General features: G+C 39.7%; 1 protein-coding gene across 1 annotated transcript; it reads right to left on the bottom strand.

Annotated features, from left to right (window-relative positions):
- Positions 1-16,945: 16,945 nt before the first annotated feature.
- Positions 16,946-26,488, bottom strand: LOC109424975 (synaptotagmin-16; the record flags this gene model as incomplete). The annotated part of the gene is made up of 5 exons (XM_062857232.1): positions 16,946-18,010; positions 24,745-24,909; positions 24,977-25,117; positions 25,185-25,745; positions 25,829-26,488. Coding segments are annotated over 5 exons (1,734 nt in total), but the record flags the coding sequence as incomplete, so codon positions are not given.
- Between the last annotated feature and the right edge of the window lie 598 nt (positions 26,489-27,086).

Raw genomic sequence — 27,086 nt, 5'->3', positions numbered from 1 at the left:
GGAATCAGAATAGAAAGCGCGAAACGGAAAACACGCGAGAAGTTTCGGTAGAAACAAATACACGTTTAGACGCGACGATATCGAACTACACTGAACGAAATCCCCCGCCCAAGATCGACTGAGAGGCGATACGATCACGCCCCTTAACAACATTTGATCGGAAACCGTGTGGTCCATCGACCGAATGATGTCATCCTAAAACCGGATGACAATGATATGAAAATAGAATGTCGACCATATGGTCGAGCAACCTTGTTTTTTAGCGATTGATAACAATAATGTCACCGCTATCCTTCTGAAAAAAATATGTGCTTAGTGGCTAGGTTCCCACGCGGGCACCTTTTTCAAAAAAAATGGCATGTCCAAGTCCAAGACATGCCACGTGATGTAAACTCGTCAACGACCTGGGTGTCACGATCAAGGAACTTGTTACGCTAGAACTTCAGTATAATTATAATCATAGTAGGCTGAGAATTGCATTATATCAGTGTTTACCTTCTATCCGTCATAGCGAGTTGTAGACATAACGATTAGTTCACTTAACAAAACCTGCTTTGTCACTGGACACTGAAGCAGGGATGCCATATATACAGATTTATCTGCATTATACAGATTTTTGAGCATCCGTACAGATTTCATTTTATATGAAATACAGATTGTTTAGCTAGAGGGACTATTTTATTTTTGTATGGGATACAGATTTTTCACCCAAATTTTGTATGGGATACAGATTTTTGAAAAGCGCGATACAGATTTTTCAAAAAAATCATCTGGCATCCAGTTCCAAAACGAATCATGAAACGAAGGATGTGCAAAGCACATGTAAATACTGTTTTAAGGAATTTAAATCAGCGGCAAAGGTAAAAACTTGGGCAAATTCTGCATTGAAGCAGGACACCTTTCGGACCCTTGTCATTTTTAATATGACAATAAGTCATCAAAATCGTTCTAAAGAGGCAGCATCTGACAGTTGCGATTATGAGACCATTTTTTTAACTATGCTATGAATCATAATATTGTGTCTGTCAAAAATATAGCTCACTAGATTCGTCGAGAGGGCACTTCGTCTAAAGGGGTCATGGGTGTAATGTATCTCTGGATCCCCAACTATTATGAATTCGATGCAATATGAAGTTTGGATACAAACAATGTTTTGAGATAGGATAAATTCCATAATTGGCATGCATAAACCTATGAATCTAGCTGCTGCGATGACCTATGTATAGTATTCTCGAGTAATTTCATCGCGGTTCAACCCTGTTAAATTTTCGTTCCCTCAAAATCCGAGGGAATCGCCAATCGTACCTAATGTCAATGAAAGATGAAAAAAGAAACCTAACGTTCTAATTGACCAATCATACACACCACGACTAAAGAAAGATTTCTGTGTTCGACTACGTTTAGACTATATTAGAATTATCGGTTTTCAGCTCCTCGTGTTTCCGCTTCCCAATCTTCGTTCCGGAAAGTCCTCAGCTTCCGTTTCTAGTTTCTTGTTTATGAACAGTCTTTGTAAATTACCTCGTGTTTCACTAATCAAAAGTTTTATAGCCATCATTTTCGAAACGGTTTTCTGCCGAAACTTATTCGTCCAATTGGTTTCCCTTCTGTATGCGAATTCCACAATTCGAACTGATAAAAACGGGTTAAGATATGACTGCGAACCGAATCTCACTACCTTCAAAAATGGCGACGTCCTGTGACGTCGACGACAGCCTACTCTGCCACGTGGTCGCGAATGCGTACAAAAATAGCCTCCTACGATCGGGTTGATTTTTTTTTGGTAATGTATCCTATGATCCTTTACTGTTTCGAAGAGATTAGTTTAAATATTCTTTTACCTTGTTTTGTCTGCTCTGCATGCTATATACGATATAATGTCATTTTCTTGTTTTTTTTTCTTCAATAACAATTAATAAATGTGTGTGCGCAATTGAGTTTACAGTAAGTTTCCTTCGAAAGGTACTAATTTTTATCATTTCTTTTGTATTCTGCAAAATCCCCGATCCCCGCTTCCCCTTGTCGCGTTTTCCGGTAGTTCATCACTCACCCTTGTCCTTTGTCTTCTATAGGTTTGTCAGCTTGTTTTTTTTTTTGTTAAAATATATATATCCTCTGGTTTCGTACTGATCGAATAAATATATACGGGTTTGTTTTTTTCTTGTCGCGATACAATCAATGCCAAAACGGAAAAAACGGAACCCAAAATCGAATTCATTCGCGCCAAATATTTGTTTGTTTTTGTTCCTCCAATTTGTAACTGTTAGGTTTTACATATGCGTTTCGTTTTTTTTTCTAAAATAGATATAATATAGATATTTTTAAATTCTCTCCAATATTCGTTTTTTGCTTCTTTTTATAAGCTGGTAACATACTTAAATAGGATTTCACTGCTTTTGGTGGGCAGCAAATAATCGTTTTTGTTTTTCTTCTTCTCCTTCACTTTGACCAATAAGGACAGAATATGTGTGTAGTACATACAAAACAGGTACAAAATACTAGTAAGTAGCACGAATCTGTTGAAATTACGCGCGTTGTTTTTCGCTACAAACTTGATAGCTGTTGTCTACATTGTCTTAGAGATGCGTAGTATCTTTTGACTGAGTTTTTTTTTGCGTTCAACTACTGTCAGTGGTTTAGAATTTTAAATACCGTTTCCGATTTGTCCAATTTTTCTACAAAAGCATTATTTAGTAATAAGGCTACGAAATATTATAACAAAATTATAAAGATTATAACAAAAAAACTATGAATCACATCAAGTAGGCTCCTTGGTAGGCTCGCATTGCTGAATATTGTTGCGTAAAAGTTCAAAATTTAACGGGAACGGGACATTTGACATAAACTCTATTGGCATAACGGTCATTTGGCGCAATTGAAATATATTGTTCTGATTATGGCAAATGTCCATTATAACAACTATCATTTATGCCAAGGATCCTTATGCAAAACAAGTTTATTCCAAATGACGTAATGCCATGCCATTTGGCATAAACTAGTTTTCTTATAAAGTCGTTTGGTATAATGTCATTCGGCATGAAGCACGATTGACATAATGATCATTTGGCATAATGAACAAGTGCCATAAACGAAGGATTCAATTTGATTATGTCAAATGTCCAGATTAGGCATAATTGCCAAACGACGTTATGCTAAATGATTTCTAACCAAATGTTCCACTCCCAAATTTATAAGTCATTTAGGAAATTCAAAGAAAAACATCTAATGGACCATAGAAGATTCCATGGAGTTATTCCTGGAGGCATTACTGGAAAATTAAGAGAATTTAAGAAAGATTTAGTACAATCCCTAGAAGTACTTTTTTTTCTCAAATTCTTGAATGAATTGTCTGTGGAGTTAATGGAGAACTTTCTGGTTAGATTCGTCTGATAATTTCTTGAGTATTGCCACTGGTAATTTGTTTCAGGCTTTCATCCAGATATGTCTTTAGGAACCGGTTCTTTAAGAACCTTACGACCAACCAAGCTTCTGCAAGTTTCTTTTGGAATTCTTTCAGCAATTAATTAGGGTAATTCGTCAATTTCTTCTGAAACTCTCCCAAAAATTACTTTAGACATTGCTTTTGGAAAATTCTTAAGTTTAAAAATTACTATTATTTTTTTTCAAAAATTATACCAACATTTTTTTGAAATTCTATTTCGAATTTCTCTACAAGCATCATTTTCAATTTTTCGGGCAATTTATTAAGGATTTTTTTGACAAATCCTGTAGGAATTTCCCTGGCATGTGTATATTATTTTCAATAATAAAGCCTTGGAATTATCCACCAAAAATTATTTAACCTTTAGGGACGCGCGCCATTAAGCAACCGAAACTGCACCACGCTCACGCTGTATACGATGAGCGAGGTTTTTTGATAGTGTTGTACTTTTTACAAAAGCGCGCATTCTGAAAGGTCAAGGAGCTTCTTCGCAGTTTTTTTTTTATATTGTGAATTTTAATTTGAACTATTTTTTCATCACCCAGTTATCTAAGAAACCTTCGGCAATTTTCTCGGCTTTTCCGGAAATTTCTTTAGGAGTTACTCCAGCAATTTCTTTTCGAATATGTTCAAACATTTGCCCTACAAAGTTGCTGGGAATTTGTTCAGTAATTTAAGAAAGATATTAAGTAATTTAAGAAAGAATTTAAGAAAGTTTTAGTACAATTCCTAGAAGAATTTTTCCTCAAATTCTTGAATAAATTGTTCGTGGAGTTTTTGGAGAACTCTCTGGTAAGATTCGTCCGGCAATTTCTTGAGTATTGCCACTGGTAATTTGTTACAGGATTTCCTCCAGATATGTCTTTAGGAACCGGTTCATTAAGAATCCTACGACAGTTCCTTCAGGAATCATTCCAACCAAGCCTCTGAAAGTTTCTTTTGGAATATGTTCAAACATTTGCCCTACAAAGTTGATAGGAATTTGTTCAGTAATTTGGTTTTCTCCAGCTACTATTTCAGGAATTTCTCGCCAATTGCTTGAGGTGCTTCTCCGGCAATTTCATGAGGAATCCCTCAAAAACATTTTTAGGATTTTTCCGTCAATTTCTTCAGGAGAACTGTCTTTAGGAATTCTACAACAGTTTCTTTGAGATTTCCCCCGAATTTCTCTTTGAAATTTCTCCGGAAAATACAATAGAATTTTCTTCGGACATTTTCTAAAAAAAACCACTGGCCCACTTTTGCGATAATTTCTTTAAAAAATTCTTTATAAATGTCTTCAAAAATTCCTTCTAAAAGTTTTTCAGAAATTCCTCCGGAAAATATTTATGGAATTTCTCCGGCAGTTACGTCATTTTTTCATTTAATAAAAAAAGTAATGAAGCACTTGGAAAGATGTTCAATAATTATCGATAGGAATTTCTATTTTTTTTTAGTTTTTATTTTTCTGTATTTTAACTTAGATGCTAATTCTACACTCAGGAATTTCTAAGAAAAAATCAGTTCGAGCGAAGTTTTGATTTTTTTATGAGAATCCTTGGCTTTTTCCAGAAGTTCCTTTGAAAGTTTCCTTAGAAAACTTGGTAGTTGATTCAAAAACTGTGACTGAAATTTCTTTAGCAGCTCTTCTGATTTTATTTCGTAATTTCTTACAATACTTTTCTAAGAAATTCGTCCGAAAATTCTTTCAGAAATTCCTGAAAGAATACATTTGGGAATCCCTCCAGAAAGTATTTGAAAAATTTCGTAGTAAGTGCCTATCAAAATTTTCAATTACTAGGGATTACTGTAGATAATCCTAAAAAATCTGTTGGGAGTGATTTGTGGAGAAATTTCCGGTGAAAATACTACAAAAATTGCCGAATACATATGTGCTCTCGTATACTCGCTCTTGTATCTAGTATTGTTTCTTCGAGAGGAATTACTCTGGTAATTTATTTAGAAATTCCTCCAAAACTTTCTTAGGAATTTTTCCAGCATTACTTTCAGAAATATATCTCGATATATCATTAGCAATTCGTCCAACAATAACTTCAGAGATTCTATTGATATACAATGTGAATTTTGTTGAGAATTACCCGGCTTTTACTAGAAGTTCCTCCGACAATTTCCTTATGAGTTCTTCGGTAATTAATTCAAAAACTTTTTCCGGTATTTTTTGCACAATTTCTAACAATAGTTTCCTAAGGACTTCCTCCGGCAATTCTTTCAGAAATCCCTCCAGAAAATATCAAACAAATTTCGTACTAACTTTCTTTGGGAGTTCCTCTAGCAATTTTCGCAGCAAATCATCTGGTCATGGGATTTATCCAAAGTAACATTTTGATTGCCAATTAGTGTTGTAGAGCTTTTGACAACCGTCATAAAACCTAATGCTTTTTATTTTGGCTTTATGAAGGCTCTCAGAACCTCTTCTAGCCTATTTGACTAAAAAATGTTACCGGCAGCTCTATTTCCGGAAAATTCGTTGAAAAATACCAAGGAAACCTTTTCATGATTTCCTCTAGCAGTTTCCAAAGAAATTTCTTCCGCATATCTGACAGTTTTTTTGGATATTCTTCGGAATTTCCTTAGCAATTTCTTCAAGAATTCTTCAAACAATCTGTGTCGAAGTTCCTTTAGCATTTTCTTTAGAAATAACTCCGTTATTTTTCGAAAATTTTTGCAGGCGTTTGTCCGGCAATTTTCTCAAAAATTTTTCCAACAATTCCTTTAGAAACTGCCTTGGTAATTTTTCAAGAATTCCTTTTAAAACAGTTTCTTTTGAAATTCTCTCAAAATCGATAAAACTATTTCAGCCAATCTTTTAGGAATTGTTCCGACGATTTCTTCAGAACTCTGTCAGTCAAATCTTTTTGGATTTCACAGCAATTTTTTTCCAGATTTCTCGGCTATTCCGAAAACAACTTTAGGACTTCCTTTCGTAGTTCATTCAAAGATTTAACCCACTCGTAAACTCAGACACTACTTCAGAAATACTTCGGACAATTTGTTTCGATATTTATAATCATGTTTAATTTTATTAATGTCTCCGGCAATTATTAAGAAATTTCCACAGCATTTCTTATAATAATTCCTTTGGTCATTCTTTCAGTAACTGCTCTGTTTTTTTTTCAGAAATTTCGCAGACTAGCTATTTAGAAACATACCGACAGTACGCAGAAATTTCACAAGAAACTGTCAAAAAGATTCCCAGCAAAATTTCAGGAGTAATTCATGCAGAAACGGCTGATGGGGTTACTCAACTGCCAAAGGAGTTACTGAAAGATTTTGTTATTTTTTTCTTTATTGAGGTTATTCCTGAAGAAATTGTCAGAGGAATTATTGGCGAAATTTTAGAAAAAAAAATCCGAAAATAGGCCGGTTTCATTCCTAGATAAATTGCCGGAATGTTTGCGGAAATTCCTGCAGCAAAAGGTGATGGAATTCATAAAAAAAATCTGTCAAATTCATCACTCTTCATCGAACGAGTTACATGAAGAATTTCTGAGTGTATGAAATTTTAGAAGAAATTTGCGGGGAAATTCATGAAAAAAATCCGGAGAAATTTCCGAAAAACTGTTTTTCGGACGAATTTCCAGACGAATTTTCGAGAAGTTCCTCCCGAAATTGTCGGAATTCTTGAAATACAATACCAGAAGAGTTTCTAAAAGGTTTTTTTTCATTTATTTGTTGAAGCCTGATGAAATTCTCGGAAGAATTCTTGGCGAAATCGTGTGAAATAATCCTGAAAATATGCCTGAGTAATTCCCATTGAGAAATTGTCGGAATGTTTGTAGAAATTTCTGTAGCAATTAGTGATGGAATTCATAAAAAACCGTCGAATTCATCACTTTTTATCGAACGGATTGCATGGGGAATTTGTGAGTGGAAGATATTCTAGAAGAAATTTCTAAAGGAACCCCTAAAAATAAAACTGCGTAAAAATTTACAAGTAACTTGTCGGATGAATTCTTAGACAAATTTCCGGGAGAAATCTTCAGAATATTGTTGGAATTCTTGAAATAATATCGGAAAAATTTCTTAGGAAATTTCCCGAAAGAAATTTCAGAGTTTTAAGGTTTCTAAAAAAACCGATAGAATTCCTAAAAGAACTGTAGGATGAAATTGCAGAAGAAAATTCTTAAGAAAACCCTAAAATAATTTCAGGATGAACTTTTTGAACTATTGAAGTTATTGTCGGAGGAAGCTCATATATAATTACCAGATAAATTCATAAAGAGATTGTAATTCCTAGATAAATTGTCGGAATGTTCAGAGAAAAAAAATCATAAAAAACAACTGTCAAATTCATCACACTTCATGGAACGAATTGCATGGAGAATTTGTGAAAAGAAGTAATTTCCAGAGAAATTTCCAAAAAAAACTGCTAGCAGAATTTACAAGCACGTTGTTTCTCCGACGCTTCTTCAGGAGAATTGTCCTTTTGAATTCAACGAAAAATTCATTGATATTTTACCCGACACTTTCTTTACAAATTTCTCCGGAAATAGGAATTTTCCTGTAAATTTATTTAGGAGTTACTCCAAAAGTGCCTTATTTTTAAGAAATTTCTTTCGTAATATTTTTAGATTCTTTTGGAAATTCTTGTTTTAATTCCTCCTAAATTTTCTTTCGAATATCTTCGGCGATTCATCTGGGAAATGGCCGACCATTTTCCAGAAAAAAAATCCAGGCCAAGTTTTTCGATTTGTCGAGTCATTTGGCAATTCCTTCAAAAAATTCTGGAGAAATGTCATAAGAAATTGTCGACAAGCATCTAAATTTCCAGAGTAATTCATGCAGAATCCGCTGATGGGATTCCTAATAAACAGCCCAGAAGAGTTTCTTAAAAAAATTGTTTTTAAATTATTATTCAAATGATTCCAGAAAAAATGAAGGAGATATTCGCGGCGGAATATCAGGAAAAATAATGAAAAACTTGTCGGAGAGATTCCTAACGATTTTTTTTTTGAAAATCTCGTAGCAACTGTAATTTATAAGAAAGAACTGCTAACTTCATTACTCCGCTGAACGAATTGCATGGGGATTTTTTAAGTTGGAGAAATTTCCGAAGAAATGCCTGAAAAAAAACTTTTCAAATTGTTCCCGAAACAGCACGAGGAACCATCATGTTAATTTAATTAAGAATTCCTTCAAAAATTTCATAAGAATTGGGCGAATTTTTAAGAAATTTCTTCCTTATTTTTTTGCAATTCGTCCAACAATATCTTCAGAAATCCTTTTGGAAATTTCTGTGTGAATCGCTCAAAAAATTTTCCTAGAACTTTTTCCGGAAATTATTTAACAATCTTTGGCCACTTTTTCAAAAATCCACGCCCAAGTTTTTATTTTGTTGAGTTTAAAAAAAAATCTCTGGACTTCTCTCGAAAAGTTCTTAAGGAATTCCTTTGCAAATTTTTTAAATAATTCTCACGGTGCTTTCGTATATACTAAAAGATTCGTTAGAAAATTCTTCGGTAATTTATTAAAAAAAAACACTTCCGAAAATTTCTTTAGAAGCTCCTCCGGCATTTCTTTTAATAATTTCTTAAAATAGTTTCCTAAAAACTTTCTCCAACAATTCTATCAGAAATTCCTCAGAGAATACTGCCGTGTGCAGCATAGTTGTCCCATGTTCTATGGGAATCCCTATTAACATGGGACAACTATGCTGCACACGGCAGAATACCTTTGAGAATCCCTCCAGTGTATCTAACCAATTGCTAATCATCTTCCTTTAGAAATTCCTCTAGCAATTTTCTCAGCAAATCATCCGGTCAGATCTATGGGCATATATCAGGCAGCTCTTTTAAGACTATTTCCGGGAAACTCTTCGGAGAATCCGTTCAGAAACACTAAGGTAACTTTTTAACGATTTCCTGAAACAGTTTGCCAAGGAATGTCTCCCACAAATCCAACCATTTCATCAGCAATTGCTCTGAAAATTTGTTTGAAAATGTCTCTAAATTTCTCGAGCATATTTTTCCAAAAAAAGTTTTATAAAAGTTTCTTCCAAAATTCCTCGAAATAGCATTAAAAGCTGTTTCAGCAAGCCTTTTAGGAATTGTTCAGGCGATTTCTTTAAAAGTTTGTCATTTATTTGGGACTTTTTGGCATTTTTAGAGATTTCTCCGGCTATTACACTTAAAAAAAATCAGGAATTTTTCTGACAATCCGTTCAGAAATTTTTCGAACTTTTATTCGATTCATAATTTCTTTGGGAAGGAGAAGTTTTTCATAATTTATAACAAAAGTTTCCTAAGGACTTCCTCTGGCAATTCTTTTAAAAATTCGTCAGAGAATACCTTGAGGAAGTCCTCCAGAAAATATCTAAAAAGGTCTCTCATTAACTTCCTTTATGAATTCCTTTAGGACTTTCTCTAGCAATTTTCTCAGAAAATCGAATGCTAAGGAAACTTTTTCATGGTTTCCTCAGGAGTTTCCCAATAAATTTCTTCCTAAAATCAGACCATTTTTAGGTATTACTCTGGAATTTTTTTTTGTTAATTCCTCCGGCAATTTCTTTGAAAATAACTCTTTTGAAAATTCCTCCTGCAACTCCTCAAACGATTTGATTTGAATTTTCCTCGAAATTGAGCTTTTAAAACTGTTTCAGCTAATTTTTTTTTATTATCTGTATTAACGAGATTTTTAGCCCTAGGCTAGTTCATCTCAGGACCCACGCTTTACTTCCCTTCCGAAGGAAGAATTCACATTTTGCGAGTTTGTCGGGAGTGGGATTCGATCCCAGGTCCTCGGCGTGATAGGTTTCAGCCAATCATTCTTTCAAAATTACTTTAAAGATACCAATGGCAATTCGTGTAAAGATTTTTCCGGCGCTTTTACTTCAGGCAACTATACTAACTCTTCCTATAGTTTCTTCAGAAAGTTTATTTAGTAATTTTCTGGCAACTCTGTAGAGAAGTTCATCGGCGACTTCCCAAAAGTTTCTCCAAAAGTTCCTTATGAAATTCTTCGGTAATTTATTCAAAAACACTTCCATAAATTTCTTGAGAAGCTCCTGCGGTTTTCTTTTCTTTATTTTTTTACAATAATTTCTTCAACATTTCTTTCGGAAATAACCGGAAAGTATCGAACACATTCTTATTACCTTTTTTTTAAGAAATTCCTCTAGCATTTTTTCAGCAAATCATCCGGTCAATTCTACGGCAGCAGTTTTAAAACTGTTTTCGGGAGTTTCTTCGGAAGATCCCTTGCAGAATATTAGGGAAACCTTTTCATGACTTTCTCAGACAGTTTCTTCCACAAATTCCCATTTTTTTTTTGGGTATTGCTATGAAAATTTGTTTGGAATTATTTCCGGTAATTTCTTTGGAAATAACTCCGGCATCTTTCCCATTTTTTCGTGGAAGTTTGTCCGACAATTTCTTCAAGAATTCCTTAAACAATTGGTTTTGAAATTCCCTCGATACTGAGCTTTCAAACTATTTCAGTTGATTTTTTTAGGAATTGTTCCGAGAATTTGAGAACTTTGTCGTACAATTCATTTGGGACTTCTTGGCATTTCTTAAGAGATTTCTTCAGCTACTCCTTAAGGGATTCTTTTGATAATTTTTTTAGGAATTCCTCTGGCAACTTTTTCAAAGATTTTTCCGATTCATTACCTCAGGATATCACATATTTCAGAAACTCCTCCGATAGTTTCTTCACAAATTACTCAAGAAGTTTCTTTCGAAATTTCTCCGGCAATTGTTTGGAAATTTCTTGAACAATTCTTGTAAGCATTTTTGGCCATGCTTTTAATGACTCCTCTGGATATTTTTCAGCTATTTCTCCGGCAATTTATTTAGAAACTTGCCTGATAGTACGGAGAAATTTCACAAGAAATGGTCGAAAGATTCCCATCAAAATTTCCAGAGGTGTTCCTGAAAGATTTTGCATCCATTTTGAAAGTGATTCCTGAAAAATTTGTTAGAGAAATTCGTCGCGGAGTTTTGAGAAAAAAAATACTGAGGTATACCGGAGTAATTTCTAGACAAACAATCAGAATGTTTGGAGAAATTTCTACAGCAACTGGTGATGGGATTCATGAAAAAAGGTCGAATTCATCACTCTTTATCGAATGAATTGCATGGGGAATTTCTAAATGGAGGAAAAAACTAAAAAATACCGGAGAAATTCCTCATTAATTCTCTAAAATAATTCCTAAAGAAGTTTTCGAGCGATTTTTTCTAGCAATTTCTTTGAGAATTCCCCAGACTTTCGCCAGAAGCTCCCAGAATGTTTTCTCAGATTTTTTTTCGATAATTTTCGATATTCACTCTTCCGAAAATTTTCTTCATAAGCTCCATTGGATTTTTCTTAATTTCTTGCAATAGTTTTCCAAAGACATCCCCGACAATTCTTCAGAAATTTCTGAAAACATATCTCTAGGAATCCCACCAGAAGGTATCTAACAAAGTTCTTTCAAAGGGCTTTCAAGTTCTACAAAATCTGCCTTAATCGTCATTCAAATTACGTTTGCAGTTATTGTCCTCTGTTATTCATTATGCTCTACAGCTACAGGTCAGGACGAGGAATTCCAGGTAGAATTCTCAATGATTCCCTAGATGGATTCCAGATGGATTTCCAGGTGAAATTCGTTATGAAATTGTTAGTCTAATTCTGGTCAAATTCATGATGGAAGTGCTGGTAGAGTTTATGAAGGAATCCCCGAAGGTCATTTGGAAGAATTCTTGAAGAAATACCTGATGACATTTTTGGAAAAATTCCTAGTACAATTCCTCACGACAACGCTGGTGAAATTCCTTGTGTCATTTCTCATGCAATTCCTGGTGATTTGTTCATGGAATTCCTGGTGAAATTCCTGATGGAATTCCCGATGGAACTCCATCAGCAATTCCTGATGAAATTCCTTATGGAATTGCTGATGGAATTCCTGATGGAATTTCTAATGGAATTCCTGATGGAATTCCTAGTGGAATTCCTAACAGAATTCCTAGTGGAATTCCTGATGAAACTCGTAGTGGAATTCCTGATGGAATTGCAAGTGAAATGCCTGATGAGTTTCTCTATGGAGTTGCTGATAGAATTGCTTATGGAATTCCTGGTGGAATTCCTGATGGAATTCCTGGTGAAAAACCTGATGGAATTCCTGGTAGAATTCCTGAGGGAGTTCCCGATAAAATTCCTGATGGAATTCCTCGTGGAATTCCTGATGGATTCGTCGTGGAGTTCCTGATGGAACTCCTCATGAAGTTCCTGATGGAACTCCTCGTGGAATTCCTGAAAGAATTTCTGGTGGAATTCCTGATGGAATTCCAGATGGAATTTCTGGTGAAATTCCTGATGGAATTCCTGATGGAATTCCTGGTGGAATTCCTGGTGGAATTCCTGGTGGAATTCCTGGTGTAATTCCTGATGGAATTCCTGGTGAAAAACCTGATGGAATTCCTGGTATAATTCCTGATGGAGTTTCCGATAAAATTCCTGATGGAATTCCTCGTGGGATTCCTGCTGGAATTCCTCGTGGAATTCCTAATGGAATTCCCGGTGGAATTCCTGATGGAATTCCTGGTGGAATTCCTGATGGAATTCTCAGTGGAATTCCTGATGGAATTCTCAGTGGAATTCCTGATGGAATTCCTAGTGGAATTCCTGATGGAATTCCTAGTGGAACTCCTGATGGAATCCCTGGTGGAATTCCTGATGGAATTCTCAGTGGAATTCCTGATGGAATTCCTAGTGGAATTCCTGATGGAATTCCTAGTGGAACTCCTGATGGAATTCCTGGTGGAATTCTCAGTGGAATTCCTGATGGAATTCCTAGTGGAATTCCTGATGGAATTCCTAGTGGAACTCCTGGTGGAATTCCTGGTGGAATTCCTGGTGGAATTCCTGGTGGAATTCCTGGTGGAATTCCTGGTGGAATTCCTGGTGGAATTCCTGGTGGAATTCCTGGTGGAATTCCTGGTGGAATTCCTGGTGGAATTCCTGATGGAATTTCTGGTGGAATTCCTGATGGAATTCCTGGTGGAATTCCTGATGGAATTCCTGGCGGAATTCCTGATGGAATTCCTGGTGGAATTCCTGATGGAATTCCTGATGGAATTCCTGGTGGAATTCCTACTGGAATTCCTGATGGAATTTCTTATGGAATTCCTATTGGAATTCCTACTGGAATTCCTGATGGAATTCCCACTGAAATTCATGACGGAATTCCTACTGGGATTCCTGATGGAATTCCTGATGGAAATACTACTGGAATTCCTGATGGAGATCCTGGTGGAATTCCTAGAGGAATTCCTGGTGGAATTCCTGATGGGATACCTAGTGGAATTCCTGATGGAATTACTAGTGGAATTCATGATGGAATGCCTAGTGGAATTCTTGATGGAATTCCTAGTGGAAATCCTAGTGGAATTGCTGATGGAATTCCTAGAGGAATTGCTGATGGAATTCCTTGTGGAATTCCTGATGGAATTCCTGGTGGAATTCCAGATGGAATTCCTGGTAGAATTCCTGATTGAATTCCTGATGGAATTTCTATTGGAATTCCTGATGGAATTTCTAGTCGAATTCCTAATAGAATTCCTAGTGGAATTCCTGATGGAACTCGTAGTGGAATTCCTGATGGATTTTTTTATGGAGTTCCTGGTGGAATTGCTTCTGGAATTCCTGGTGGAATTCCTGATGGAATTCCTGGTGGAGTTCCTAATGGAATTCCTGGTGGAATTCCTGATGGAATTCCTGGTGGAGTTCCTAATGGAATTCCTGGTGGAATTCCTGATGGAATTCCTGGTGGAATTCCTGATGGAATTCCTGGTGGAATTCCTGATGGAATTCCTGGTGGAATTCCTGATGGAATTCCTGGTGGAATTCCTGATGGAATTCCTGGTGGAATTCCTGATGGAATTCCTGGTGGAATTCCTGATGGAATTCCTAGTGAAATTCCTGATGGAATTCTTGGTAGAATTCCTGATGGAATTCTTGGTAGAATTCCTGATGGAATTCTTGGTAGAATTCCTGATGGAATTCCTGATGGAATTCCTGATGGAACTCTTGGTAGAATTCCTGTTGGAATTCTTCGTGGAATTCCTCGTGGAATTCCTCGTGGAATTCCTCGTGAAATTCCTCGTAGAATTCCTGATAGAATTCCTGGTGGAGTTCCTGATGGAGCTCCCGATGAAATTCCTGATATAATTCCTGGTGAAATATCTAATGGAATTCCTGATGGAATTCCTGGTGGTATTCCTGATGGAATTCCTGATAGAGTTCCCCGTTGGAATTCTCGGTGGAATTCCTGATGAAATTGCTAGTGGAATTCCTGATGAAATCCCTGATGGAGATCCTGACGGAATTTTTGATGGAATAACTAGTGTAATTCCTGATGAAACTCCATCGAGTTCCTGGTGAAATTCCTGATGGAATTCCTGATGGAATACCTGATGGAGTTCCGAGTGGAATTCCTTATGGAGTTCTTGATGGAACTCCTGGTGGAATTCCTGATGGAATTGCTGGTGGAATTCCTAATGGAATTCCTGGTGGAATTTCTGATAGAATTGCTGATGGAATTCCTGGTGGAATTCCTGATGGAATCCCTCGGGGAATTTCTGATTGAATTCCTCGTGGAATTCCGGATGAAATTTCTCATGAAATTCCTAACGGAGTTCTTGATGGAATTCCTGGTGAAATTCCCGATGAAATTCTTCGTGGATTCCTGATGGAATTCCTGGTGGAATACCTAGCGGAATTCCTGATGAAATTCCTAGTGAAATTCCTTATGGAGCTTGTAATGGAATTCCTGGCGGAATCCCTAGTGAAATTCCTGATGAAATTCCTTGTAGATTCCTGATGGAAATGCTGGAGTAATTCCTATTGGAATTCCTTATGGAGTTTCTAATGGAATTGCTGGTGGAATTTCTGACGAAATTCCGAGTGGAGTTTCTGATGGAATTCTTGCTGGAATGATTTTCATAATGCGATTCCTAGTGCAATTTGGAGAACTCTTGGTATAAACACTCGGTGGGATTTGTGATTCCTGAAGGATTTCGCGATAGAATTTTTGGTAGAACCTGATGAAATCTCTGGTTGGAATTCAAGATGATATTCCTATTGGTAATCCAAGTGTAATTTCCTATAAACTACCGTCCTACGCATAATTGCCCCATGTTATATGGAAATCCCATATAAATGGGACAACTATGCGTAGAACGGCAGCAAAGCTCCTGGTGGAAATCCTGACAGTATTCTTGATAAGGTTTCCAGTGGCATTCCTCATGGAGTTCCAGGTAAAACTCCCACAGCACTTCTCGGTAAAACCTCAAGATGTGTGTCTGGTGAAACTCTTAAAAGAGTTCCTAGATTTTCAGAAGTCGATTTTGGGAGGTTTTCCTGAAGCATTTTTTGTAGTAACTTCTGATGAAAATCCTAGCATAACGCATTTGCCCACTACACTAATTGGCAAGTAACTTTTTAGTGAAATACACTAGAAGAGGTTCTTAAAACCATCATAAAACCAAAATAAAAGGTACAAGGTTTTATGACGGTTGTCAAAACCTCTACAAGACTAATTGGTCATCAAAATGTTACTTGAGGTAATAGTAAACTAATAATCCCAAAATTAAATGAAAAACTCTATCATTCGAACTTCCAAGTATGGCAACAATGTTCAGCAATGTAAGTAAAGCGTCTTATACTGAAATAGTTTTTTTATGAAATAGTAGGAAGGAAAACTGGTAATTAAAAATACAAGAACATGCATTGCAAAGTGTGCAACCAATAAAAAAATATACTAGAAGAAACAAAAGTAACTTGTACTATGCCTGCAAAATCTTCAACTTCAAAGAATAAGAATTCTACGTCCGTAAAAAGCCTACCGTAGATGCTCGGCCTACTGCGACAAACATTCTTGTGTTTCTAAAACGTCTTAGTTGATTCCATCGAATCTTTCAAATAGCACCTTAAGTCGATAGAAATCAGCAAAATTCTCGCAGCTCACTACACTTCCAATCGCGTAAATCCGTCCACGACAGACACTGTTCCTTCCACTTGATTTGTGTGACTACTTTTGTTAAAGCTTCGAGTTCTACCCTTTTTTTTACGCTACGCTTTTCCACATAGCACGATTAGCATTCTGGTTTTAAATCCCGTGCACTAGAAAAAAAAAGACGTTCCCTTTCCCTATCAGCCACACCCAACACATCATCATCATCATAATCGTATAGAATCCATATATCTTACGCCTAAATACACGACACGATTGAAACATCAAAATGCATTTATAGGATTCAAACTAAAATGTATGCCACACGTTTGTGCGCAGTGGACGAAATTGGACTCGAACACGCAATTTCCATATGAAAGTGATAGCTGCACTTCAATATCACTCACCTATTTCTATGAAAAAATCGAAAATGCTCTTACATGTTACATGGTTCACTCTAAGAAGTCGATGTTGCTAAGATAAACCTGCACAGGTTTCAGACACGAATCGCTTTATCCCACAGGACTAAATATGCATACAGTATGCATGCATATATAGTCCTGTGGGATAAAGTGATTCGTGTCTGAAACCTGTGCAGGTTCATCTTAGCAACATCGACTTCTAAGAGTGAACCTGCACAGGTCGTCAATGTTATGGGTTTTCTTGAAGTTAGCAGATGTTAGTTTATATGAACTAAGCATTGAAATCACTAAATGTTTAAGCCATTTTGTACTGGCAACAATATCGTGCGATAACGAAACCTGCGCAGGTTTGTACAAAAATACAATGTAAAATCAACAAGATACTGATTTCTACATAGAAATAGGCTTCTGAAAATTACGAGTTTGAATCCATTTCACCCACTTCGTATCGGTTGATGAACTGTTCAATATTTCACTGGCAAAACTCAATCTTACGACTATTATCCAACAACACAGACAAACATCCATACATACAAGTCATAGATCATCAGTATCTATGTCACAACGACACACTAAAAGATTCCTAACTTATCCCACGCCCATCCGTCCCACTCAGTTCCAACACTAGGTACCTCTCCCTCAATCGTCGATGGTTGATGAAAGATAGTTCTAAACAAACTCTAGGTCACTCCCTGGCATCAGTGAGATATCCACCGCAACCGAGTCCCGATCCCACGGAACTCCCGGCGCCTGCTGCTGCTGCTGCGACACCGGAACGGCAGCCTGCAGCTGCTGTGCTGCAACCGCCGGTAGTGCCACCACCGCCGGTGCCGCCGCCACTTCCGGCCCTCCCAACATCGACGCAATACTTCCGGAACTTCGACGAGCCCGATGGTGGTGGTTGTACTGCGACGACGACAGCGAAGACTTGCGCCGGCCGGAGATCGCTACCGCGGCGATATCGTCACCGATGACCGTGCTCTGCCGAGGGGAGAGCCCTAGCTAGTTGAATCAGGAATCCACCAGCACGTGCCATCGCGTCACCAGCTCCGAGCGGGGGTTCATCGCCTCGCGCATGTCGCCCCAGTGGGCGTTCTCCTCCGGGCCGCTCGAGTTAAGGCCCAGGCTGAACCAGCCGACCATTTCGTTGCGCTTCATGTTCCGCTTCGCGTACACCGACACCATCAGTGTGACGTCGTTCAACTGGAATAAGGCCACCTGGAACGGGGGAAGGTTCATGGGTTATTACAAGGAGAGTTTCTGAGCGGTTTAAGAGTGGTTGTCGGAGGGTTTCAAGGAAGTTTAAAGGCGATTTAGAGGTGTTTCAGGGGGTTTAGGGTTCCACGAGTGTTTCAAGGTAGTTTCATGGGATTTCTTGGAGGTTTCGTAGTTTAGAGAAGTTTCAGCATACTTCAGAGAGTTTTAGGACGGTTTAAGAAGGTTCACAAGAGGGGTTTCAAGAAGATTTCACGGGGGTCTCCGAAAGCTCATGAGGGTTTCAGGGTTTCACGTACACTGAAGATTTTTACGCGATTTTTTACACTATCCGCGTAAAAGGGGATTCCAGGAGGACTTTCAGGGCCATTTCAGGGGCATTTCAGAGGCGTTTCTGGAGAGTTTCAAGGGGTAATACAGGTCGATCCAGGGAGGATTCAGAAGCGGTTTCAGGGGCTCGTAGGGGTTCCTGGATGTTTCAGAGGGTTATTAGGGGCGTTTCAAGGGATTGCAGATATTTCAGAGATGTTTCGGAGGTTTTAGGTGTGATATGAGGGCTTTTCAAGTCGTTTCAAGGAATTACAGGGCGTTTCAGGCAGGTTTCAGATGCGTTTCAGTTTCAAATGGTCTTTCAGGATGTTTCAAATGGTCTTTTAGGGGTGTTTCAATGCGTTTCAGGGCATACCAAGGATTTACAGGACGTTAAGAGGTTTCAAGTGCGTTTTCGGAGGTTTTATGTGACTTCAGTGCGTTTTAGGATGTTACAGGTGGGCTTTTAGAAACATTCCAATGTGTTTCAGGGCTTTTTAAGGAGTTAAGGGACGTTGCAGGGAGGTTCCATATACGTTTCTAGGGGATTCAGCCAGTTCTAGGGATTCCAGGCAGTAGTGAGTCGTATAATACTTTTTTCCACTATCGTCACAATGCTTTTACCGTCATGGCTAATGTTACATACTACCGTCACAGTATAACATGACAGTTTTGCAGTGGATTCGAAAACTGCTCAAGAGACTTGCGTATAACTCGAGCTAGAACTCGAGAACAGGAAGTGTGAGAGGTTTTAGGGATGTTTTTGGGGTTTCATTGGGTGTTAGAGGCGTCACATGGGGTCTGAGGGGGGTATAAGGAAGATTTCGGATGCATTCCAAGAAGATTTAGAGAATGTTCGGCGAGTTTCTGAGACGTTACAGAGGCGTTACATAGGCTTTTTCCGGGGTTGTCGAGGGACTCACGTTACATAGACGTTTTCGAGGATTTCGCAGGGATTCAGATGGCATTTTAGGGGGATTTCTGAGACATTTCAGGAAGTTTCAGAGGAATGTCAGTAGGATTCAGAGACGTTTTAGAGGCATTTTCGGGGATTTCAAAGGCATTTCAGGAAGTTTCAGAGAATTTTTGGCGGGTTTCTGAGACGTTACAGACGCGTTTTCAGGGTTTTCGGGGGGGATTCAGGTGCGTTAGGGTCTGAGGGCGTTTTGAATAGATTTCGGAGGCATTCCAGGAAGATTCAGAGAATTTTCGGCGAGCTTCCGAGACGTTACAGAGGCGTTACATAGGATTTTTCCGTACTTTCCAAGGGATTCAAGAGGGTTACATGGGGTCCGAGGGGGCTTTAGGGGGATTTCTGAGCCATTTCCGGAAGTTTCAGAAGATTTTCAGTGGATTTCTGAGACGTTTTGAGGAGATTTCGAAGGCATTTCTGGTAGTGTCAAAGGATTTTCGGCCACTTTCGGACGTTACAGAAGCGTTACAAAGACGTTTTCGGGGATTTCGAAGGAAATCAACTGCATTACATGGGGTCTGAGGGCGTTTTGAGGAGATTTCGGAGGCATTTATGGCAGTGTCAGAGGTTTTAAGAGGCGTCAGGGATTCGAGGGAGTTTTAGGGGGATTTCACTGGCATTTCAGAAGCATTCAGAGGATTACGGGGGTTTTCATAGACGTTACTGAGGCGTTACATAGACGTTTTCAAGGGTTTCGGAGGGGCTCAGGTACGTTACAGGAGTTCCGACGATATTTCAGGGAGTTCTGGACGATTTTCAATGGGCTTCGCCTTAGAACGCCCCTAAAAGCCCACCTGAGCGGAAATCAACACTGGACACCAGAAATTCTACGATGTCGACCCAAAATTCAAGATGGCGGCCTAAAATTCAAGGTGGTGGCTCCAAATTCAAGATGGCGGCTGTTTAATGGTGTTTTGGCTCTAAAAACATGCAATATGGTTATGTTTGGTATGGGAAAGAAGTCTGGACTCCACAAATGGCGACCAGAATATACAAGATGGCGATTTAAAATCCAAGATGGCGGCTCAAAACTCCAGATGGCGTCTGTTGAATGGAGTTTTAGTCTCTAAAACCATGTGAAATGGGTATATTTGGTATGGGGAAGATGTGCGGAGTCTAAAAATGGTGACCAGAATATCCAAGATGGCGACTCCCAATTCAAGATGGCGCTGCCAATGAAGTTTTAGGCCCTAAACCATGCAATATGGGTGTATTTGGTATGGGGAAGATGTCTGGAGTCCAAAAATGGCGACCAGAATATCCAAGATGGCGGTCTAAAATCCAAATTAGCGACTCGAAATTCAAAATGGCGGATGATAATGGAGTTTTAGGCTTTTCAACCTTGCAATATGAGTATGTTTGATATGGGTATGGGGAAGATGACCGGACTTCAAAAATGGCAACCAGAATATCCAAGATGGTGGACTTAAATCCAAAATGGCGGTTCAAAATTCAAGATTACGGCTTTTTTTGAGAGTTCAGGCCCAGACATCGCAAGCTAGATTAACGATATGATTTCTGGTGCCATCAAAGGGATTTTTGTTAGACGTACGAAAGGGCGAAATTCACGAGAAAGGCGCCATCACCGATAAGTGGATTAATTAGGGTTTCTTTTTATATAACGCGGTATCGTGACCTTCGAAATGATCTTTCTGAAGAGTTTCAGATCAGATCAGGGTTTCAGCGGATTTCAGCGTATTGCAAAGGGTTTACCAGTGAGTTTTAGGGGGTTTTATAGGGTACAAATGGGGGTTTCAGGGGAGTTTTCAGAGAGTTCTAGGGGTGTTCATGTGACTATCACAGGGGTTCCAAACGTTTTCGGAGGGAGTTTAAGGGGATAAGGCCACATTAAGCTTAAGTTTCATGGGGTTTGAAGATATTTCAGGGGTATTTCAGGATTTAACGAGGGTTTCAGGGTTGTTTCTTGGGAGTTTCAGAGAATATTTCAGGAGGTCTTAGGACGGTTTCAGAGGGTTTTTAAAAGGCACTTTGCCGTGTGCAGCATAGTTGTCCCATGTTCTATTGGAATCCCTAGTAACATGGGGCAACTATGCTGCACACGGCAGTACTTAAGCGACTTTAAGACGATTTGAAAAGGGTTTTATGATGTTTCAGAGAGTTTCAAGGGGTCCCATAGGGAATGAATGGAGGCATCAGAGGAGTTTTACAAGGTTTTCAGTTTCCAGGACTTTTCATGAGGCTCTCACAGGGGTTCCAGGAGGTTTTGGAAGGATCCTAAGCGGTTATGATCACTAATATTGGAGTTTCAAGGGTTTCAAAGGCATTTCAGGAATGTTTCAAAAGGGTATCTGGATTCCACGAGGATTGCAGTGTAGTTTCATGGGGTTCCAGACAAGTTTTAGGACACTTTATGGATTTTAGAGGGTTTGCGAAGGTACCTAAGGGGATTTTAGTTTACGGGGGGCTTAAGGGTGCTTCAGAAGGGTTACAGAGGGTTCCAGGGGTTTTCATGGGGCTCTCACAGCAGTTCCAAGTGGTTTCGGAGGAATCTTAAGGTCCACCTAAAATGAAAGTTTCACTGGAAGATTCCCATGTGGTTTTAGAAAGGAAAGGTTTCACGAGGGTTTCTGAGGGTTCATGAGGATTTTGGCGAGTTTCAGGAAATTTCGAAGAGGTCTCAAATGAGTTTAATGGTGTTTCAAATGGTCAAGGGTTTGATTATTTATTTATTTTGTCTGTATTAACGAGATTTTTAACCCTAGGCTAGTTCATCTCGGGACCCACGCTTCACTTCCCTTCCGGGAGTCGGGAGTGGGATTCGATCCCAGGTCCTCGGCGTAATAGTCTTGTGTTCTAACCACCACACCAGGTCCGCTCCACCCAAGGGTTTGAGCGGATTTGAGAAGGATTGTAAGGGATTTCAGGGAGATTCAGGAGGATTCCATAGAGGTTCAATCGGGGCTTCAAGGGTGCTTTAAAAGGTTTTCTGAGGGTTCCAGGGATTTTAATGGAACCCTCGCCGGAATTCCAGGAGATTTCGGGGTTGCAGGGCAGTTTCATCGGGATTTCAGACAAGTTTGAGGATATTTCGGGGAGTTTAGCACAGTTTTGGAGGGTTTTGTGAAGATACCTATAGGACTTTGGGGATTCCAGTGGGTCACTGGAAGATTCCTATGTGGTTTTAAAAATGTTCCACGAGGGTTTCTGAAGGTTCATGGGGATTTTAGCAAGTTTCAGGGGATTTCATAAAGTTCTCAGATGAGTTCAATGACCTTTCAAAAGAGTTCCACAAGAGTTTCGGCGGACTCAAGAGTATTTAAAAATTAGGCATTTTAATGGGACCCTCGCCGGAGTTCCAGGAGGTTTCAGATGGATGTTGAGGTGGTTTAGGCCACCTACAATAGAAGTACCATGAGTTTTAATTGCAATGAGTTTCAGAACTTCAGGATTGCAGGGCAGTTTCATAGAGGTTTCAGTCAAGTTTTTGGATATTACAGGGAGTTTGGGACGGTTTCAGAGGGTTTTGTAAAGTTACCTAGGGGGGTTTTTATAGAGGCTTCGGGGATTCCAGTGGATCACAGGAAAGTTTCCATGTGGTTTCACGAGGTTTCTGAAGGTTCATGGGTATTTCAGTGGATTTCAGGGTTTACAAGGGTTTCAGGAAATGTCATAGAGATTTCAGAGAAGTTTCAAAAGAGTTTAGGAATTTCAGGTAATTTCAAAGGATTTCACGGGGTTCCATGGGATTGATTGTGATTCAGGGAGATTTCATAGGAGTTTAATGAGGGCTTCACGGGAGTTTTGGAAAATGTTCAAAGGGTTCCAAGGTTCTCAAAGGGGTTCCAGTTTCAGGAAGCTTTGGAAGGAATTTCTGAGTCAGGGGGACTTCTGGAAAGTTTTAGGGAACCCCATGCGACCCCAGTTTGACCCCTTCAACTTCTACCTTAAACCTTCCTGAAACCCACTTTGGTCATTGGTCCCCTCTGGTCGAACTAACCCTTTGGGGCCTTTTTCCAAGCGTTATTATGCAGTTATGTTAACGAATTTCTGTAGATTCAGAAATCTGCAACATGTTATCTTCCAAGTATCTTATGAAATCTTAGCAAACATTAAAATATCGGTTGCGATGTTCTAGGCCATCCAAACTATTATTAAGTTTAGAATATAGGATCTACAACGTCTAGGATTTATTTTTTGATTGCGTTGGTTTATGTTACAGGACCAACTAGGTATTTTACAGCTCCTAGTATATTAAAAGACGCTATGAGATACTTTCGAGATATTCAGGATTATCCAAACTGTTCTACAATTCAGAATATGGGATCCGCAGTCGTAACAAAAGCTGTTTTTGATATTTAGGATTACACAACACTACCAACCGTAAGAACTGTATCTATGGGAAGCTCAGGAGGCATTTTAAAATATTTATAGGATTTCTTGTAGATGCAGGAACTTCAAGAAGTTGTTATTGAGTTCAGAACTAGGACGGTACTCTGTATGTATCCGCTATATGAGTACTTTTACAACTGCCTTAATTATTGTACACCTGTAGATGTCGAAGTGTAGATCCAGGACGGTTTGAACAACCTTAAATGTTTCAAAAGCATATAAAGTCTTCCAATATATAAAGTCTTCCAGATTCATTACTCTGTGTAATAGATATGACCTAGGATATGATTACTGTTACGAGTGTAGACATGAAATTGTGCTCTCCAGAGTAGTTCGGTTGGTCTGGAATATCACACAAGAATTTTGGAATGATTCGTATACAGTTCCAAGAGGGTCATTGATAATAGTTGGATACGTGATATTGGAGATTTTAGCTAATATATCTACTGTAACAGCTGAAGACGTCAAAGGCTAAACTCCAGGATAATTTGGATGACCTTGAATGTATATATTAGTATCCCTTAGTTTTCAAAAGGTCCAGTAACTATAGTTGATTATGCGACGTTACTCTGTATAGCGGATGTTACTCATGTTACGAGTATACAGATCTGAGGCCCTAAACTCCATGTTAGTTTGGATGACCTGCGTAGCAGCAGGTTATGCAATGTCACAATTTGTTGCTAAAACGAACAAAATTACTCCTGTAGATTTGAAGGACTGCATTTCAGAACGTTATGAAACCTTGAACATCTTTTCCATATTGCAGTAACTTTGCCGAAGACAGAGTTTGTTTTTGTCGAGTGGGAGATTTTATACGATCATTTTTCATTTCGGGTACTATATGGAGGGGACACTAATGGTTAAGGGATTTTATGAGAGCTACGGAGGATTCCAATGGGTTACAGGAGGGTTTCTTAGGGGGTAAAAAAGGTTTCATAGGGGTTTGTGGATTTCAGCGGGTTCTATGGTTTCACGTTCCAGGGAGTTTTGTAGGGGTTTAAGGGGGGATTTAAGGAAGTTTCAGAAGTTTTCCACCAAGACCCAATAGGGGGGTTTCAGAGAATGTTTCAGGATGTTTTAGGACAGTTTCAGAGGGTTAAATTACCTGAAAGATAAACGTCTCCTTGAACAACGGATTCGGTTGACCCCGTCTCGTCGAGGTCTTCGCCCGTGCCATCTCCTGACCCATACTGCTGACGAGACACAACTTGACGTACGTATCCGGGACCTTGTTCAACGCCAGATTCCGGAATTGACTGCCCTTCACGATCTGAAATGTTAAAAATACACACGTTTGAACATTCGTAACTTCCGAGAGATTCGAATTTCAGTCTCACCTCAACCGTTAATCGACCCGTAGTACCATTGTAACCAAGTCCCAGAAGTAACTCCGGGACACCTCCGTGCTGCATGGATGTCGTTGAACCCGTACTGTCCGATCGCGCCAAACTCAGCAGATCACTAGTAGAACCGGTGTTCTGAAACGACCAATCGAAGGTTCAGTCTTGAAACATCTCACAACCCCACGAACTGGCCAATACTCACCGCGGCGTTCGCTCTCGGTTCCAACGGTAGCCACAGGTTCGTCTCCAGCTCCAAATCGATGTTGGCGAAGCTCACGATCGACTCGCCGATCAACCGCTCCCGTCGCATTCGCTCGCACCCGTACACCCGAATCCTCAAGCCCATCGAGTTCACTTCCTCCGGGTTGACCCGATGCAGCAGGAAGCTCTCCATGAACTGTGGATTCTCGCCCGATCGGATTTTGGTCTTGTGCTTCTGCTTCTTGCTCGGTAGCATCAACAGTCGGACCTGGGTGTGGGTAGTCGATTGGTTGCTCTTGGGATTGGGCGGTGGGTCAGCGGGGTTGGTACTGGTCGCCGTACTGCTGGCACTAGTTCGGGACGGAATGCCCCGCGCCTGCAGTACGTGGACTGTCATCTTTCGCATTGGTGCGTCATACAGGAGGGATATTTCCAGCGTACCGTTCGGACAGCTGGTCGAAGTAGGACTCTCCGGACCGGGACCGATCGTTCCCGTGTCGGATTTGAGCGATTTCAGATCGCTCGTGTCGAACAGCGGTTCCTGCGAGAGGACTACGATGCACTGGAAGAAGACAGGGATTAAGGAATGAAGTCTCTTTGATGTACGGAAAAAGCTATGAGCCTAAGAACACTTCAATTACTTACATCCTGATTGCTGTTGATATCTGGAACATCTTCCAAACTATCCTGCTGTTGAAGTGGTAATCGGTTGTATTTCGTGCTCGAACTCGAACCGACAACACCGCTCCCTTGGTCCTTCTTACCGTCCACCGCGGACATCTCCTTCGCTGGAGTATTACTTTTCGTTCCACCACCCATCGATTGCAAAATCAGTCGCCGGTCTTTCTTCTCACCACCCACTAAACCCGTATTGCTCTCCACCGAAGCCTCTACCGAACTGTTCGAGCTGCACTCGCTACTCGAGTGCGGCATCCCTATCTTTCCCCGTTCGGCCAGCGCCAGTGGATCCCTCGACGACCCGTGCCGACTGCTGCCGTGATGGTGGTGATGATGACCGCTGCCACCATGATGGTGGCCATGGCCGCCGTGATGGTGATGATGCTTGCGGCTGCTCTCCTTCCGGATCAGCTGCCCTTCATCCAAAGGGGAACCGATGGTTATGTGTTGCAGGCCACCCAAACTGGACGCCAGATCGGGATCAAGCGGGCTCAGAGCACCGGCTCCGTACCGCGATAGCTGGCCACTGCTGTGCAGACTGCAGGACTGCTGCAACTTCAACCGGCGGAGTATTTCCTCCTCCGAGTCGGAACTGGAGTTGCCATCGTAGGCAAAGCGGCTCCCTAGAAGAAAGCAGAAGAATAGAAAAACATTTTTAGATAGTCATATTTGAGTGAGGAGCTCTGAGGCACAAGGGTTGTCCTAGGAAAACCATCGGCCTCATTAAAGCGCAATACAAGGCATTTACGTGCACAGTACTACACAACGATGGCTTGTCTGATACGAAGTATAATTTAGAAATTGTCAGGAATTTACACCAACCAAACACTATCCCTTTTCCAGCGAATTGTAATTTATGACACCAATGTTGAATAACCACATACATACCCACATTTTTGGTGAAAATAGATACCGGTATCTCATACCACGCACTATAATAAACCCAATTTAATTTCGCCATACATGTGCACGAGTAAGTACCTAACGTACTCATGAGACTATCGCTAGCACACGGCTTCGCACCGTATACGAATCCTTTCTTGCATGCATCCAAGTAACCGTAGGTAGGTGGGGAACCACCGCGCCGTATCACGAATAAAATGCTTCGCAGTTCACATTTTGCGTGTCTGGCTGACTGGCTGTGGTGGCATACTAGGATCTGCCGCTGTATCTCTAGGCACATACGACGCAGAAGTCTATAACGAACGATAAAGTGAAGTGCACA

This window comes from Aedes albopictus, chromosome 1, assembly GCF_035046485.1.
Source record: "Aedes albopictus strain Foshan chromosome 1, AalbF5, whole genome shotgun sequence".
Lineage (NCBI taxonomy): Eukaryota > Metazoa > Arthropoda > Insecta > Diptera > Culicidae > Aedes > Aedes albopictus.
This window is presented reverse-complemented; position numbering and strand designations above follow the sequence as displayed.